Source organism: Bos mutus, chromosome 17 (assembly GCF_027580195.1).
Source record: "Bos mutus isolate GX-2022 chromosome 17, NWIPB_WYAK_1.1, whole genome shotgun sequence".
In the NCBI taxonomy this organism is placed as follows: domain Eukaryota; kingdom Metazoa; phylum Chordata; class Mammalia; order Artiodactyla; family Bovidae; genus Bos; species Bos mutus.
This window is the reverse complement of record NC_091633.1, coordinates 25,845,846-25,865,582: the sequence shown is the minus strand read 5'-3', so window position 1 is coordinate 25,865,582 and position 19,737 is coordinate 25,845,846. Positions and strand designations below refer to the sequence as shown.

General features: G+C 37.8%; 1 protein-coding gene across 1 annotated transcript in view; it reads right to left on the bottom strand.

Annotated features, from left to right (window-relative positions):
* PIWIL1 (piwi like RNA-mediated gene silencing 1) overlaps positions 1-19,737 on the bottom strand; it is a 33,101-nt gene that overhangs the window by 8,854 nt on the left and 4,510 nt on the right. The window contains exons 3-15 of the mRNA XM_005889573.3: positions 15,674-15,799; positions 14,959-15,173; positions 14,465-14,586; positions 13,296-13,376; positions 12,010-12,207; positions 11,400-11,511; positions 5,437-5,563; positions 5,100-5,217; positions 4,204-4,318; positions 2,848-3,035; positions 2,402-2,474; positions 455-655; positions 246-349 (exon numbers count right to left, since the gene is read on the bottom strand). Coding sequence (XP_005889635.1) covers positions 246-349; positions 455-655; positions 2,402-2,474; positions 2,848-3,035; positions 4,204-4,318; positions 5,100-5,217; positions 5,437-5,563; positions 11,400-11,511; positions 12,010-12,207; positions 13,296-13,376; positions 14,465-14,586; positions 14,959-15,173; positions 15,674-15,799 — 1,780 coding nt within the window. The remainder of the gene's footprint in view (positions 1-245; positions 350-454; positions 656-2,401; positions 2,475-2,847; positions 3,036-4,203; positions 4,319-5,099; positions 5,218-5,436; positions 5,564-11,399; positions 11,512-12,009; positions 12,208-13,295; positions 13,377-14,464; positions 14,587-14,958; positions 15,174-15,673; positions 15,800-19,737) is intronic.

The window sequence follows — 19,737 nt, the reverse complement described above, 5'->3', positions numbered from 1 at the left end:
ACAAATAATAAAATAACCTAAAATGTAGTCTGACCACTACAGATTAAGGGCCAGTGAAGGATATTAAAAATGGTTAGAGTAGCTAATAACTGGTTTCTTTCCTAACTATTTGATTGGATCTAATGTAAAAGAAACCAAGTTAAAAAATTAACACAATTCTGGTACTCCCCAGACACTAGCCCCTGCACTCATGTCTTGTTTGCCTATGTTCAGCACTTAATCTACAGCTATCAAAGCCCACTTACCGAGTCATCCCTTCATTGATGCTTGCCACAAATCCTGCAATTGACCTCCGTCCAGCTGTGGTATCATGGTAACAATCAATGCCAACTATCATCGCTAGCTTCAGCTTTAACAAGAACATCGTAATTTTAGATACAATGGAATGCCAATACAATAAAAATACATTTTTTTAAATAACAAAATTTATATCTACAAGTTAAATCAAACTTACAGGCATATCAACCCTCCAAAGCTCTCCTCCCATCTTGCAGTTCATCTGCAGCGCAATCTTTGTAGCAATGGCCATGACAGTCTGTTGTTTGCCTAAGGTTCGGGCCACCACACACTGACTTGGAGTAGGGCAATCTGTACATAAGTATTTTTTAATAGCATCATATTTGTCTTTCCGATTACTTGATAACAGACAAACAACCTAAAAACAAACAAAATATCCTCATCACAAAGAATTAGGAAACTGATAATTAAATTCAAAGAAGAAGAGAGGAAACTAAACCCACCTGTGATTCATAAACACATAAACACCTGTGATTCGTTTACTGATATTAATACTTTACTCTCCATCTCTGCCACGGTGCTAGTAAGTATGACATTAACATTTACATAATGTTCACTGAGAGTAACTGGGTGCTCAGTCATGTCCAACTCTTTGCAACCCTTTGGATTGTAGCCCGCCAGGATCCTCTGTCCATGGGATTTTTCAGGCAAGAATATACTGGAGTGGGTTGCCGTTTCCTCCTCCAGGGGATCTTCCTGTGCCCCTTGTGTCTCTTGCACTGCAGGCAGGTTCTTTACCGTGGAGCCATCAGGGACGCCCATAATGCTCATTACATTCAACTAATATATACTAAGAACGAAACCAAGTTAAGCAAACAATTTAAAACCGAGTATCATTAAAACTTGAGAAGTTAGTTAAATATGGTCTGTTACCAGCTTGGAATAATTTAGGAGTAGGGAATAGGGCAAAATAAGTTAGTGATAACTTACAGGTGGACAAATAAAAGCTTTTCTAAAATGCTTACAATTTTCATTTACTCATGCCTTACCTAGAATCACGGCTTTTAAACTCTCAAAGCTCTGGCTTGGGAGTATGATCAAACTATGAAATTTCCTAGAAGTTCATGGGCAATTCTGGGGAAACTGAAATGACTGATCTAAACAGACGCCTGTCCCAAATGGGGGTTAGTCAAAGGATACACATTTCCAGTTAGAAAGTAAGTTTTGAGAATCTAGTGTATATAGCATGGCGATCACAATTATATATACATTATATACTTGAAAGCTGCAGAGTGGATCTTAAAGGTTATCACCACATATACAAAGAAGAACTGCAATTACCTGAGATGATGGAGATATTAACTAACGTGCTATGGTCATCATTTCACAATATATCAAATCATCACACTGTGCATTTTAAACTCACACAATGTTAAATGTCAATTACATCATAAAAAGGCTGGAAAATTAACCAAGCAACTAAGCCACCTATATTTGCCCAAATTCTGAGGATTCAAGTTCTGGAGCTGAATCCAACACTAACTTACTGCTATATTCCCCAATTTATAGTCCCAGATTCTTATTTTTCTTGCCATAGCCCCCAGTAAAATAATTTTCCTACCCTTGGTATCTCTATTATTCAAGACAACCTAATAGCACTCTGCCTGTGGCATAGGAGACAAAGGACTAAAAGGAATCCATTAGAAGAAACCAACTCATTTCTTAGGTTTAAAGCAATTCAGGTGTATTGTTTTTCATTAAATGTGTCTTTGCCACCTTATTAATTATACTAAGTGTAACTACAAATATACTAATTATACCACATGTGCTGAACAAGTACTGATTTCTACTCTTGTGCCTTTTCTCCTCCCCACTCCCTCCCTGAAATTTTCTAGAATTAGAGCATTTGAGTCTGGGTAAATTTAAGATGGCTTTGTTTTCTTCCATCCCTTCCTTACCGTTTGCAGTACACAAGCTCCTAGGCACACAACTAAAGCCAGCATTAACTGAGCTACCGTAGGAAGGTAAAATATGTGTTTTGTGACTTGTTTGGGAACCTAATTATAACATTTTTAACACTGAGCTCAAGTTCCAAGGTTTACCAACGCCCAATTTACAACAACTGATTCCAGGTCAGCTGCCTACATATCAACTAGCTACTTACTATCTGGGTATCTGACGTAACCTTTTGCTGTAAGACTCTTAAATAGGCTTCAGTTCTATCATCCACTTCAATCCTAGAATGGAAATACGTAATTCAACATTCAGAAAAAGTTAACCAAAAAAATGTACTATGTGTTAAAAGGTTCCCACAGATTGTAACACAAGCAACACTTCTGGGTGAAATAACGAAATAGAACACCAGGAGAAGCCATGTAGTCAAAAGGATTTCTCACACACCCAACAGCAACTGTTTGAGAAACAGTCCTTTTTTTGTCTCACTCATTCTTAGCAACTCGAACACATTTCTGTGTCCACCCTACAAGGGACTTTATCAGATCTTTAAATTAAGATAATTTAATGTTTTTAATAGTTTTTAACAGTTTGAGTTCCCACCTTCCAAATGACTATGAGTCAATTTTCAGAGTAGAAATGACTTGATAAACTTACATTATTGCTTTTTTCATTTGTATGCCCATGGCTGGTGTAACTTTAAATAGATTTTGTATCAACGAATTGGCTGCTTCATAATTTCTTCGAGTATAGATCAACAACCAGTTATCTAGTGGCTTAACACTAATTAATGGTGCACCTCTTGTTTCTTTTGACCAATCTGCAAATTGTGGATTGTAATCAAACTAGAAGAAAGTTCAGAGACATTGTAAGTTCTCAGGGATAAAGCCAAAAATTCTTCAATAATTCTACTATGGCATAGTGCAAATCTCAAAGTACTACTTTTAAATTTGACCTGCAGTCATAGATAAATGCTCTAAGTGAGGAAGAAGAAAAATGTATTCAAAGGATTACAGCAATTTTATTTAAAATACACTCTTATTAACAGCTGCCACTCAAGTGCTCACCTGCCTGTTACAGTATCTTAAGCTGTGGCCTTTTTTAAAAAATCTTTTATAAAATCTTACAAGGATAGGTGCTGTTTACCTTATGATAAAGATATAAAAAACAAGGCCTTGAAAGTTAAGTGACTTTATGACTGAGGTGTCAGATACTGAAGGCAAGCTATGAAAACATCTGACAGTAAGGCAGAAAGCTAACACATAACTCAGTACCTATATCTATCACAGAGGGAAAAGCCTGCTTTTTACATGTCCTACCCACCTCCCGAACAACTCTTATACAAGAATACATATTTACTACAAAGGATAATAAAGCAATAGTAATTAAAATATTAAGCTACATGATTAGGTTGTTATCCACAGAACATTTCAAAAACAGAAGAGCACAGCTTTTTATAAAGGGATTTTTAAATTTTGGTACTTGTAGTGTTTCAATTACACAAAAACATATTTTAGAATACTTGCTTTCTTTTTCTGAAGAGAAGATATAAAAGATATCACAATATTTCATATATACATATATATATATATCCATGTATGTGTTTATGTGTGCAAATATATATATCCCTAACAAACAAATGGTCCAGGCAAAAATGAAGCTAAATAAACGGGGAGTTTTCCATGTAAAAGTTCACGGTAGTGGCAGACAAAATATCAACCCAATTAGATACTTAAGAGACTTCTACTATATCTCACTTTAAAAAATTAAGGTTACTTAAAAAATTAAGCCACCTTTTATCTCAGTCTCACAGATGGTTTTGAAGACAAGCTACAGGCTTTGCCTTCTTGAGTGTTCCCACATTTCCTCCTCCTGTATTCAGATCGGTGGACAAAGAGAGGATGTGGGTCAGGGAAAAGAGGAAAGGACTACACTGGCATGGAATTCGTGCTTGCTTTATTGTGAATGTGAACCGAACCTGATTTCACTGACAACTTTTAAGAACTGCCTTACTGTTTTTCCACCTTGATGAATCTTTTCTGCTTGCAAAATTCTTCCTGAGAAGGACAGTAAGTTGGAGTCAAAGCTCAAACCCCAGTCTCGAAGCTCCCTCTGCACATTATCATCTCTGTAAATTTAACATATTGCTTTTCACTAAATGTAAGAAAACAGCAAAAACTAATATATACAAGCAAATAGAGACCCATTGCAACCTATAACAAATGTCAATGTTTCTTTCAGGATTGAAATACTGGTGAGAATGCTAGGAAACACAGAAATGTTTTTCTCTTATTATGTCTATGTTTCCCTTCACAATATCCTTTCATTTAAAATTCTGATGCCCAAACTATCTCCTCCTCAAAGTAAACACAATGCTGTAACAACTTCACTTTCTATTTTATTCTCTTTTTCTAACAGAATTAGAAATACCATGGTTTAACTTAACGTGAAAGTTGCTCAGTCATGTCTGACTCTTTACAACCCCATGTACAGTCCATGGAATTCTCCAGGCCAGAATACTGGAGTGCATAGCCGTTCCCTTCTCCAGGGGATCTTCCCAACCCAGGAATTGAACCCAAGTCTCCCACATTGCAGGCAGATTCTTTACCAGCTAAGCCACAAGGGAAGTCTAAGAATACTGGAGTGGGTAGCCTATCCCTTCTCCAGCAGATCTTCCCGACCCAGGAATTGAACCCAGATCTGCACTGCAGGTGATTCTTTACCAACTGAGCTAATTATTTCCTGACAAATAGTAGCCTCACTTAGAAACATGAAGAACTCACCCTGAATACCGCAAATACAAATAAAAAACAAAATTAGTTTCTGTCATTCCCCTGAGAAAGTCACTCCTCCAAACCCACATACAATAAAGAACTGAAAACATACCCCGTAAAGCACAGATGACTTACTTATGAATATAATCAATCAGTCTTCCTACTTCACGCTGCCTTTGCTCTGGAGTCAGTCTTGTATGAACAGCCAAGTCTTTCATCACATTAAAATCATTACGCATTTTATCAGTTAAACCTTTAAACAGAATAAAACTATACAGTTAAAGAAACAAGAATCGGGCCTAACTATATGGAACGTAGGGTGGTGATGAGTAAAGAACTCCCAGGAGACAAACCAGTTTTAAGGGTCGGGTTGGTGGCAGGGAGGATGGGTGCGGAAAAGCAATGTTTAATGGCTTCTAGAACTGAAGGGGAACCACGCAGTGGCTTCACCAATAAAGACAAGTCAGCATACCTGTGAGGTAGCAGAGCTCAGGGATGAGCATGGCTGGGCCTGGTAATGTGCCGCCAGGGCCTCTCCTTCTCTTAGGCTGACTGACCAAAACTGGCTGTTTCAAGTCAGTGATTTCTTGGTTATATTGCTATTTAAGGGAAGACAGATATCGCTGTTCACAGTAAATGCCTTTAGTAACATGTTAATGGACAAAAAAGTTTCACTTTTTAAAACTAAGCATATATGCTAATAGCAAGGCTAGTATCTGTTTCCAAGTAAAACATACTGTCTTTCTGGTCCTACTAAAATAGGTTGTGATTTATAGACTCATCTTTTCTCCTAAAAACTTAAATGGTCAAGGATGGTAAGGCTCTAAGTTTTGACTTTTTGCTACATTTCTATTTACTTCATTTTTTTGACTTCTTGGTTCAGAAACAGTAGTCTGTGTAACTCCAGGTCTTCACAACAGCGTAATTCCTCTAAAACTACTCATAGTAAGGATGAGCTCATGAAAGAAGTCTCACACTAAGAATAAAGGGGGGAGGGAAAATGTGTACACTCTATGGAACAGTGTTAATTAGGGAAAGTTGAAAGTTTACTTTGCAGTTGAATTTCAACTGAGCAGTATTAAGGTTCCCCATCTTAAGACTGCCCACATGTAATCACTGTCTAAGATTAGATTTACAATATGTAAAGAGACCAAACATGCTGATGTCTAGGATCTAACATGTGTGAGACAGGTCTCTGGCCTCCAGGTCAGCCCTACAATTCCAGACCATAGCAGACCTCTTGCATTCCCTTCACTAGAGAGTGCTTCTAGAAGACCTCTCTATCATTTCCTGTATCCTCTCCTAGCATCGTTACCCTGGTTAATTTAGCTCTAACTTTATTCTCAAATAAAATCACATCTGCAGTAAGTATGCAGGACAGTAGTGCCGTCACAGCCATTCCATGAGTGCTGCTCTCTCCAGAAGACGGCTCCACCTGCCCCTCCTTCTTCCTGCATACAGCCAAGGTGCTGGCCACCTACATCATCAAGTAAGAGACCGTGAATTTTAGCCTGCACTGCACTGACTGTCCTACACTCAACTCTTTACCAATCATCCAGGCAAAAAAAATTCGAAGTAGAACATGCATATGTGACCTCTGCTCCACTTCTCTGTATTATTTATTTTATCATACTATTTTTATTAGGGGTCTATTAACAGTCACCCTGCTTACACATCATTCACTTGGGTATACACACAGGTAGAACGGTGGTAGTGATTTCAGAAGTATTCCTATTTCTCTATTTCACCAAACGGCCTTAAAACGCATAATTCTTAATTACAGAGCTGTGGGATTTCCCTCTTCTATATTCTTAGTGCGTAAAAGAAAGCCTGTCAGTTCTTTTAACACTTTCCCCTACATCTGAAGAACCAGCACTTTCATTTCTGTTTAATATTAGATTTTTTAAGTTATTGACCATGATCTTTCCTTCCAAAGGCCCTTATCTCCCACCCTGAGTACTTCCTAGATATTCGCTTCAATGTATAGTATCTAAGCCATCACTTATTACTAAAACTGAATTTCCACTACGAAGTTTTAAGAATGCCTTATTTCTTTCACATATTTCAAGTCCACCCAACTGTTAGCATATTATATCTGAAGTCTTTGCACAGACTGGAGATCACCTGAAGAGTAAATATATAGCAACTGGGGACCTGAGGCAGAACCCTGAAGTATGTCAACATTTAATAGGATGTTCACTTCAATTGTGGAAGAACAAGCAGGCATGCAAGATTCGGTACTAGTCAGAGAAGGGGAGAATTTTCCTTGATCTTGCTTCAGGTTTAAATCAACTTTCAACTGTATCCTCTCTGTATTTGCTGCTGATGTATACCAACTCTACCCATCCCTGATCGTGCTTATTCAAATGAACTACAGAAAAATGCCAGAACTCGTTTGTCACAGTAACCTCTGACACTCAGAAGAATCTAGGTCAAACACGGTTCAAGTCTACAAGGAATTTTCAGAGGTTAAAAACAGCAGTAGGGAAATCAAGCTGAGATGACCCTTGGCCTGTTTTCATTTTGCCAGAGTAAGACCAGTTCTTAATGCAACTTCTTAGGGCATCATTTCCCTCCAGAGTGGCATCTGATCTTCTCATTCACAGGAGAGCAGCTGAAGATCAGGCAGCAACAGATTTTTCAGCAAAAAGACATTTCAAAGATCACCAGTCAGATGAATACTTTTGACATAATATATATATAAACACACACACACACACAATAGTTCATTTATTCTACTTTTCAGAAAAAACATAATCTACAGAAAATAGAAAAAAGTTATATAAAATTTAGCACTTCAAAGACAAGCTTTAAATTTTAACTGATGTGTTTTCCTGCACTTCTGACAGAGCACATCAAATGGGAAGTGACTTCTAAGAATTTAGGAGGCAGATCTGCTCATCTCTGACCACTACAACAATGTCTGATGCCTTCCTATAGAAACATTTTATTTTCTTCTAGTCAGTAGCTGTTCTATTAGGTTGGTACAAAAGTAACTTCAGTTTTACACTGTTGCACTTTACCATTTGATATTGGAATTCATTCTTAAATAAATGTGGTTATACATCATTTTAATGTACATTTCTTGCTAATGACTTATTACTTGCTTCTTATATTTATTTCAGACTATAGAAATGTTACACAAAAAGCAAATTCAAGCAATATTTTTTTTAGTTCAAAATGTATCATAAAGCAGCAGAGACAACTTACAACATTAACAATACATTTGGCCCAGGAACTGCTAACAAATGTATACTGCAGAAGTTTTACGAAAGACACAAGAGACTTGAAGATGAGGAGAGCAGTGGCCGGGCATCGGAATCGACAATGACCAACTGAGAGCATCACTGAACCTGATCCTCTTATAGTTATACTAGACGCTGCTGAAGAACTCAACGTCGACCATTCTGTGGTCATTCTGCATTTGAAGCAAACTGGAAAGGTGAAAAGTTCCACAAATGGGTGCCTCACAAGCCGACCACAAACCAAAAAACTAGTTTTGAATTGTCTTATTCTATGCAACAATATCAAAAGTGGATTTTATACAACTGGCGACAACCAGCTCAGTGGTTAGACCGAGAAGCAGCTCCAAAGCACTTCGCAAAGACAAACTTGCGCCAAAAAAACCTTTTTCTGGTCGTCTGATGCTCATTTGATCCATTACAGTTTTCTGAATCCCGGTGAAAACATTACATATGAGAGGTATGCTCAGCAAATTGATGAGATGCACCGAAAACTGCAAGCCTGCAGCCAGTATTAGCCAACAAAACAGGCCCACTTCCCCACAACAATGCCTAGCCTCACACCACATAATCAACGCTTCAGAAGCTCAAACAACTGGGCTACAGGGTTTTGCCTCATCGGCCGTATCCACCTGACCTCGAGCCGACTGACTACCACCTTTTCAAGCATCTTGACAACTTTCTATTGGCAAAATGCTTCCACAACCAGCAGAAGGCAGCAAATGCTTTCCAAGAGTTCATCTAATCCCGAAGCACAGATTTTTACACTATAGGAATAAACAAACTTATTTCTCATTGGCAAAAATGTGTTGATTGGAATACTGCCTATTTTGGTTAATAAAGATGTGTTGGAGCTTAGTTATGAAAGACTAGAGATCTCTTCAAGAAAATTAGAGATACCAAGGGACCATTTCATGCAAAGATGGGCTCAATAAAGGACAGAAACAGTGTGGACCTAATAGAAGCAGAAGAGATTAAGAAGAGGTGGCAAGAATACACAGAAGAACTGTACAAAAAAGATCTTACTGACCCAGATAACCACGATACTGTGATCACTCACCGAGAGCAAGATATCCTGGAGTGCAAAGTCAAATAGGCCTGAAGAAGCATCACTTTGAATAAAGCTAGTGGAGGTGATGGAATTCCAGCTGAGCTATTTCAAATCCTAAAAGATGATACTGTTAAAGTGCTACACTCAATATGCTAGCAAATTTGGAAAACTCAGCAGTGGCCACAGGATTGGAAAAGGTCAGTTTTCATTCCAATCCTAAAGAAAGGCAATGCCAAAGAATGTTTAAATTACCGCCAAATTGGACTCATCTTCCACCCTAGCAAAGTAATGCTCAAAATTCTCCAAATTAGGTTTCAACAGTACATGAACCAAGAACTTTCAGATGTACAAGTTGGATTTAGAAAAGGAAGAACCAGAGATCAAACTGCCAACATCCACTGGATCATTGAAAAAGTAAGAGAATTCCATAAAAACATCTACTTCTGCTTCCTTGACACTAAAGCCTTTGACTGTGTGGCTCACAAACAAACTGGAAAATTCTGAAAAACATGGGAATACCAGACCACCTGACCTGCCTCCTGAGAAATCCATATGCAGGTTAAGAAGCAACGGTTAAAACTGGACATGGAACAACGGACTGGTTCCAAATTGGGAAAGGAGTATGTCAAGGCTGTATATTGTCACCATGCATATGCAGAGTACATCATGCGAAATGCTGGGCTAGATGAAGCATAAGCTGGAATCAAGATTGCCAAGAGAAATACCGATAAGCTCAGATATGCAGATGACACCACCCTTATATCAGAAAGCAAAGAGGAACTAAAGAGCCTCTTGATGAAAGTGAAAGAGGAGAGTGAAAAAGTTGGCTTAAAACTCAACATTCAGAAAACGAAGATCATGGCATCCAGTCCCATCACTTCATGGCAAAGAGATGGGGAAACAATGGACACAGTGACAGACTTTATTTTCTTGGGCTCCAAAATCACTGCAGATGCTGACTGCAGCCATGAAATTAAAAGGCGCTTGCTCCTTGGAAGAAAACCTATGATCAACTAGACAGCTTATTAAAAAGCAGAGACATTACTGACAAAGGTCTATTCAGTCAAAGCCATGGTTTTTCCAATAGTCATGTATGGATGTGAGAGATGGACCATAAACAAAGTTGAGTGCCAAAGAATTAATGCTTTTGAACTGTGCTGTTGGAGAAGACTCTGAGAGTCCCTTGGACAGTAAGGAGATCAAACCAGTCAATCCTACAGGAAATCAGTCCTGAACATTCATTGGAAAGACTGATGCTGAAGTTCCAGTACTTTGGCCACCTGATGCAAAGAACTGACTCACTGGAAAAGACCCTGGTGCTGGGAAAGATTGAAGGCAGGAGGGGAAGGGGACAACAGAGAATAAGATGGTTGAATGGCATCACCAACTTGATGGACACGAGTTTGAGCAAGCTCCAGGAGTTGGTGATGGACAGGAAAGCCTGGCGTGTTGCAGTCCATGGGGTCCCAGAGACTCGGACATGACTGAGCAACTGAACTGAACTGATGATGACTTGAAATTCATGGTCCGAAGCCACAATTACTTTTGTACAAACTTAATGTTATTTGTCTCTGGTGTCTTTTTCAATTTAGTGATCACTGTGCCAAAAGCTAGAATCATCTTTTATAAACTGGTGCTGGAAGATCAACCACTGAACTTACTATCTAACCTTCATGTAACAAGTCTGTCTGAATTCTGTCAACATGTTAGACAAAGGTTAAGAGTTAACCCATTTGCAGATTTATCACAACTGATGCTAAGGGTTCAAAGATCTTGAGCTGCCATTGGCAGATGAAGTTTTTGAAAAAGTGCTAGTTACAGAATCAGACAGTATGGTAAGCTGTTAACTTGTATTTTTTATCATCTATTATCTTATTTGTCCTCTACATGGTTAGGTTCAAATGTAATCCTGAATCTGCTTCAGAAAAAGAACCAGGAAAGAGCACATCTCACTTGCTAATGAGCTAACTATGCTGTGACTGGGTTGATAAACGTATTTATATACAGCTATAAGAGCCACTTGTTCCATATGTATTAGAAAATTCATTAGCTATTAGAAAATTCTACTGAAAGTATTTCAGATTTCTCCTAAGGTCTAAGCAATTCACATTAAAAAGATAAAAATCAATATTAATGTCTTACCTTCCTGTAGTACTCTAAGAAACTGACTTCAGAGCCATCTGCTTTCTTAAAGGTACTCTTTGGATTCTGGTCCCAGTCAATATCATCTACTCTGTATGTTTTGTTGTTATACCTATGACCAGTTGAGATTTGTCAATATTTGATTAAAACATGTAGAAATGTTATTAAAAAGAAAAAACTAGATAACATACACTTTCTAGAAAATAAAATTTCAAATCATTTGGTAATGTGCAATAGTATAGAAAGAACAAGGAAACAAATTTCTTAAAAGCTGTGAAGCCTGGTGTGCTGCAGTCTATGGGGTTACAGAGTTGGACATGACTAAGCAACTGAACTGAACTGATGCAAAACAGATGGGGATGTAACTAAATTAATATTAGAAAATAAAATTATAACTAAAAAGGATAGAAATAATTGGATATTTCTCCTTTTCAGATGAGTATATTCCCCCCGATCTTTTAACTCTTAAGGGAGGTTGTAAGTTTCCCTCCCATTTCTGTGCACTCTCACCTCTCAATCTTAAACCCTACTTCCCAACTAACATTTTAGGGCTAGAAAGCCCAAACATCTTAAGACTTGTAAAATTAGTTTACATTCTTAAAAGTCTTACTTGGTGAGAACAATTAAACCAATCAGTTCCTTAGACACTTGTTCTTGAAATTTGTGTTCTTCGGTTTGATGAAACAAGTTGAACATGAAATCTAGAACAGTTTCACTTCGAAGAACTTTATGACTGACATCAGTGCAGAGCATGATGTTATTTTCATACTGAAGAATAGAAGTAGTGAAGCCAGGCCAAATCACCAATCTGTCAAATGGAATGAAAACCATGAAGTAACTCCTATGAATATCCCAATATGCTTTGTATGTAACAAGTTGTTTTTTACCTTTATTAGCTAGGTCAAAAGGATAAGTCTTTCACTAAATTTACTTATTTTTATCTTTTCCAGATAAATACTGATCTTTTTAAGATCTCCAACAATGAATGTTATTTTATAATAACATTATAATTTCCATTTTAAATTAATACACTAACTTTACTAAAATTTTATATTGATCTAAAAACTTGAAAAGTCTAATTGAAAATATCTACAATTATTATAAATAAACCGAAACCATTTGTGTGTACATCCTGATACACTACAGTAACTTTTGAAGCAATCATAATTAGGTGATAAGTTTTTGTGATGAGTTTAGGTGATGAGCAAATATGTGTATGTATGGATGTGTAAGCATGTACAGATTTGAGAGATAGACCATAAAGAAAGCTGAGCGCTGAAGAACTGATGCTTTTGAACTGTGGTATTGGAGAAGACGTTTGAGAGTCCCTTGGACTGCAAGGAGATCAAACCAGTCAACGCTAAAGGAAATCAGTCCAGAATATTCACTGTAAGGGCTGATGCTGAAACTGAAGCTCCAATACTTTGGCCACCTGATGTGAAGAGCTGATTCACTGGAAAAGACCATGATGCTGGGAAAATTGAAGGCAGGAGGAGAAGGGGACAAAAGAGGATGAGATGGTTGGATGGCATCACCAACTCAATGGACATGAGTTTGAACAAGCTCCAGGAGCTGGTGATAGACAAGGAAGCCTCGCGTGCTGCAGTCTATGGGGTTGCAAAGAGTCAGACACAACTGAGCAACTGAAGATCAAATATAAACTTTGTGTTGGAAAACTCTTTATGCTTTTTCCCTGTGACAAGTAAATATCACATGATCTTTAAAGCGCCAGGTATTCTGGGATGTCTCCTTCATTGTTCAAACCAAGTTAAATGTTCATTTAATGTGATGGGTACCATTAACAGCCATAGTAAATCTGATCATTTCAAAATAGAGCATCACTTTCAAAGTCTGTGATTAAACCTAAGAAATAGAAACTTCCCAATTTATACAAACCTATGATTTGGAATATCAATTGGGTCACTTGGGTTATAGTAATTCCGTCCAATTTGTTGCAAATTCATGATCTTCAAAAGCCTAGAATTTGAAAAGTCAGAATAATGACTACTGATAAGTACCCCACACTACAATTAGAATGGCATATTGCTTACAGCAGAGGTTGGCAAACTATGGCTTGTAGGTGGGCCAAATCTAGCCTACCTGCTGGTTTTTGTATGGCCTAAGAGCTATTTTTTTTAAACAGCTTTTAAAGGTCTAGAAAAAAATCAAAACTATAATAATGTATAAAGATGCATGAATTATAAGAAATTCAAGTTTCAGTGTCCATCAGTGAAGTGTCCATCATTGGAACACAGCCATGATCATATGTGCTCAATGACTGCTTTTCTGCTTCAACAGCAAAGTAGAATGGTTGAGATACAGATAATATGGCCTGAAAAACCTAAAATGTTTACTATCTGGCCATTTGCAAAAAAAATAAAAAAAGTTTGCCAACCCATCATTCACAGAAAAGTAAATCTCCTATTGCATTAATTCAAGTAAATATCTACCAAGATTAATCAGTAGCAGATATCTTATGACCACCTTAAAAGGGTAAATTACAAACCCCAGTATTATGTCTCACTATTCTCACACCAATTTCAGTCTCATCCAGATTGCTTCCCACTCAGCAGGGGGATAGAGGGCAGTCTCCTTAAAACATGTGTCCTAATTTTGGATTTGGAAAAAAAGAGTATCCACATTGACAGCAAATTACAGAGCATGCAGTATATGTCCTATGATGGAAGAAATAAATCTGAATAGGCCTAAATCCTGCCCTGTTTTCTGAATTGGTACCCACTGTGGGAGAGAAGGAATATAAGGTTAGTGACAGACCTCTGAGAGACTGTGTGTTCTTAATAGAAGCTCGAATAGGATTTAAAAGGTCTAATCTCAACACAAATAAGGAAGTGAACAACATGACACTTGCTTAAAGCAAATAAATGAGATTTATATCAGTATATCACACCTAAAAATGATTAAAACTCAAGAGTAACCCAATGATCTTAACCAATCACTGTCAAATCTAGGTACTAAGTATACAAGTACTTACTATACATGCCTTCCAGCTTTAGATTACGTTTAAAATTTCTTATTAAAATGTTAAAAGAAAAACACTAACATACCTCCTGAAAATAATATTATAGAACTGCAAACAAGTTGGGGACGTAGGTGGGAGTTCATTTGTCAGGGTGATTGTTATCCTCACGTGCTCTCCATTTCGGGTCTGACTAAAAACTTCAGTAACCTGAAGCCAGAGTGGTGGAAAACCAAACTTTTGTTAAAATAAGCCCAATACATAAGCCTGTTGAATAAGGCAACAATCTGAGCCATCAAGATCAAGCTCATGAAAATTTAGAAAAGTTAAAAAAAAAAGAAAGAATGGGTATGAGAAAATGATTTTAAGTGCTTTACTATTACTTGATTGTAATGATGAAGTCACTCAGGTAGATCTAAGAGTGATACAATTATGCCAGAACACCCTGTGGGGGCATTATAAACCCTAACAGACAGAAGCCTAACAGACTGGGGGTTCTTGAAAGCTACCCTAGAATGTTGCAGTTTGGCTTTGAGGTGGGAATCCCCATTTCCCTCTCCCCATTCCAACAACTGAAATAACCTTGTGCTGTAGTCTTTTAGGTAAAAATAATATTGTTCCATCAAAAGCATGACACCTTCCAATTAAATCCTCATGTTGAAAAAGAAGAGCTGAGCGGAGTCTTCTGGCTTCCATCAACGGATTATAGTCAATGTGATACTGATATAAGGCCCACTGGGGACGGGATGTCAATCGGAAATGGTTAGTGCTTAGCCTTACGATAATACCTGAAGAACCTGTAAAAGTAAGTCATGTTCAATTAATGATATGTCAAGTTTATGCTTCCTTGAAATCTTCACTGCCATGCCAAGGCAGATGCAGTTCTGTAAGCAAAGGGCTAAGAGCAACAGACAACACAAGTTCTCAGACATCTGACTTCGGGGACTACTATTCTATTTACATAAATTACTGGAAGCATCCATTTAGAAAACAATTATCCCTAAAGTAATTTACAACTGAAGCAATGAAATCTTTATAGCAAAAAGCGTTAAAGAGAAAAGTGATCTATGTGATATGTATCCAAACATTTCAGTGCAGCTGAAAACATCTATGACCTATTTCAAAACCAAAAGGGAGAGGAAAATGGAAAAAGTATCCATGCAGTCTTTGAACAAACATACTCTTTCACCTGAGCAATTCATCATACAAATAAATACCTAAGTGAAAGTGCTTCAATTTACTGTCCTGTGTACTTGAAAAGTAATCTCATGACACTTATTCTTAATGATTAACCTACCTGTTTTTGATTCTTTCACATGATCTAGGTTCTGTCTTGTATTCACACCAAGATCATGAAAGTCTCTACGACGACCTCCTCTCTCTGCTAATGATAACTCCTGGAATCCAGCAGATATCTGGAGTTCTTTAAAAAAAAAAAAAAAAGGAATAACAAAGAAAAAAATACATCTAAGTTAATACGCAACATGACAAATGCAATTCCCAAAGTACACTACGGCATGAAACCCAAAGGCTCCTGTGGTGCTAAACACAGTGTGTAACAATCCTGTCAGGATGTTTTAGGTATCTGCCAACCAAAGAAAAAAGTAACTTCTCAGCTAGAACCTCTTGCATGGAGCCCTTCTTGTCACCACTCTAGGCAAACTCAGCTCCCTCACAGGACATATATATAAGACCAAGATGACTGCACTGATTCAAGAACTTAGAAAAATACATTTGCTGATTGGGTAATTATTTTTCTGTCTGTAGGTATAATACCACCTAAGGGCCTTATTATCAGTATTTTCCACAACTTTTATGATATAATTATAGCTGTAAGAATTGGCAGTTTATAAAATTTAAATGTGCTACCTGAATTAGAAAATGTTGAAGTTTAAAATGTAATTTCCTCACCAATTCCCTTAAAAACCAGCAGAATGGAGGGGATGAGCTTGTGCTATCCTGTGACCATGATACACATCTACTGGGGTAGGTTAACTATCAGTACATGGTTACTTGCAAAAACTGTGGTTAAAATATCCAAATTACTAAGTCTTTTAATTTGTATAAAATTTTTCCAGTGGTCATGTATGGATGTGAGAGTTGGACTACAAAGAAAGCTGAGCACTGAAGAATTGATGCTTTTGAACTGTGGTGTTGGAGAAGACTCTTGAGAGTCCCTTGGACAGCAAGGAGATCCAACCAGTCCATCCTAAAGGAAATCAGTCCTGGGTGTTCATTGGAAGGATTGATGTTGAAGCTGAACTCCAATACTTTGGCCATCTGATGCAAAGAGATGACTCACTTGAAAAGACCCTGATGCTGGGAAAGATTGAGGGCAGGAGAAGGGGATGACAGAGGATGAGGTGGTTGGATGGCATCACCGACTCAATGGACACGGGTTTGGGTGGACTCTGGGAGTTGGTGATGGACAGGGAGGCCTGGCATGCTGCAGTTCATAGGGTCTCAAAGAGTAGGACACGACTCAGTGACTGAACTGAACACTTCATATAACTAGTATGATGTGGACCAAAGAACAAATACAAGCTATATAGACAAGTGTTAAATTCTAGCTTGCAGTTAACATGCATGTTATCTTGTGTAGCAGAGACTGCTGACTACACAATAAACAATATTTCATTATTTTAAAAGTTTATTTAGGAAGTAACACACCTAATAGGGGATTCCCAGGTGGCACAGTGGTAAAGAATCTGCCTGCCAATGCAGGAGGCAAGGGTTTGAGCCCTAAGTTGCAAAGATCCCCTGAAGTAGGAAATGGCAACCTCTCCAGTATTCTTGCTTGGGAAATTCTGTGGACAGAGGAGCCTGGTAGGCTACAGTACATGTGCTCACAAAGAGTTGGACACAGTTGAGTGACTGAGTGCACACACATACCTAATAGACTAAAATTTCTACCTTCCTTGCACGTAAGGATGGCCTAAGAGACTTTTGCAGAAATTATTGGATGAAACTTCTACAAAAGCACCTTAAAGGCATTAATAGCTGGCTTTTATATTCTCCAGGCCCCTAGCTGCTAGTCTTGCCTGGAATCTGGATGTTATGGCAAGAGGGAGCCCAACCAGACATTCTGAGCAAAACATAAATCTTAGTGACAGAAGTCATGGACTTGGGAGAGCAAAAAGATAAGGGAGACCAGTCCTCTTCTAATCACAAATGCTAAAATTAGCTTAGAACTGCCAGCTTCTCAAAGAGAAGTAATGTAGCTCAAACAAAATATATTGGTTCCTGATATATCTTGTAAACAAGTTATTTTAATATGAGCTTCAATTTCTACACCTGAAAAATTGATTATAACAGATTTTTACTGGAATGTGGTAAGTTTTAAGTTAAGAGCTTCATTTATAAAGCACTTTAAAAGTACTGCTAAATATGCTGGTTCTTGTGCCTCAAGATTTTCAGGGGCTCTATTGTTAAGTATTTTTATCTTAGTTTTTTTTTAATTGGAATTTAGTTGCTTTACAATGTTGTGTTAGTTTCTGCTGTACAGAAAAGTGAATCAGCCATACATACACATATATCCCCTCTTTGTCACCACAGAGCACTGAGTTCCTGGTGCTATACAGTAGGTTCTCATTTCTCATTATGTTATACCTAGTAGTGTGTGTATGTCAATCTCAGTCTCACAGTTTATCCCACCCCAGCCCCATCCCCCAAACCCCTCTTAGTGTCTTATTTGTTTGTTCTCTTTGTGTCTCCACATATTAAAATCTTTCAGTATCTGGGGGCTTCCCTGGTGGTTCAGTGGTAAAGGATCTGTCTGCCAATGCAGGAGACAGATCAGGAAGATCCCCTGGAGAAGGAAATGGCAACCCACTCCAGTATTCTTGCCTGGGAAATTATACGGACAGAGGAACCAGGCAGGCTACAGTTCCTGGGGTTGCAAAAGAGTCAGACATGACTCAGTCACTGAATAAACCCCTGGTGAACTTTTTATACTAAAGACTTTCAGCTTAAGGTGTCCACACTAACAAAGGTCAGGTATACTGAATCTAGTCTGAGAGCAACAACTGGTCATAAATGCTTAATTTGAATTCTTCCTTGAAAAATTTGAGTTTCTCTTGAAAAAATAGTAGTTATGGATATGAAAACCTAACTGCAAGTTTCTGAAAATAATAATGACGTCTGCTCCCCTCTCCACATATAGTACTGCTACTATTAATACTTTAGTCAAAATATGAGTAACTGTCAATCTAAAAGATGTTTTAAATGGGGATACAACTGGAGAAAGAAGAATGAAACTGGAGCAATCAACCTGCCTGACTTTGGACTACACTACAAAGCTACAGCCATCAAGATAGTATGCTACTGGCGCAAAAACAGAAATATAGATCAATGGAACAAAATAGGAAGTCCAGAGATGAATCCACACACCTATGGACACCTTATCTTTGACAAAGGAGGCAAAAATATACAATGGAAAAAAGAACAATCCCTTTAACAACTGGTGCTGGGGAAACTGGTCAACCACCTGTAAAATAATGAAACTGGAACACTTTCTAACACCATAGACAAAAATAAACTCAAAATGGATTAAAGATCTAAATGTAAGACCAGAAACTATAAAACTAGAGGAAAACAGAGGCAGAACACTCTCTGACACAAATCACAGCAAGATCCTCTATGACCCACCTCCCAGAGTAATGGAAATACAAGCAAAAATAAACAAATGGGAACTAATTAAATTAAAAGCTTTTTCACAATGAAGGAAACTATAAGCAAGGTGAAAAGGCAGCCTTCAGAATGGAAGAAAATAATAGGAAACAAAAATTAATCTCCAAAATATACAAGCAGTTTATGCAGCTCAATACCAGCTCAATCATAAAATGGGCCAAAGAACTAAAGAGACATTTCTGCAAAGAAGACAGATGACTAACAAACATATGAAAAGATGCTCAGCATCACTCATTATCAGAGAAATGCAAATCAAAACCACAATGAGGTATCATCACACCCCAGTCAGAATGGCTACCTTCAAAAAGTCTACAAACAATAAATGCTGGAGAGGGTGGAGAAAAGGGAACCCTCTTACACTGTTGGTGGGAATGCAAACTAGTACAGCCACTACGGAGAACAGTGAGGAGATTCCTTAAAAAACTGGAAAAAGAACTGCCATAGGACCCAGCAATCCCACTGCTGGGCATATACACCGAGGAAACCAGAATTAAGAGAGACACGTGTACCCCAATGTTCATCGCAGCACTGTTTATAATAGCTGGGACATGGAAGCAACCTAGATGTCCATCAGTAGACGAATTGATAAGAAAGTTGTGGTACATATACACAATGGAATATTACTCAACTATAAAAAAAGAACATATCTGAGTAAGTTCTAATGAGGTGGAT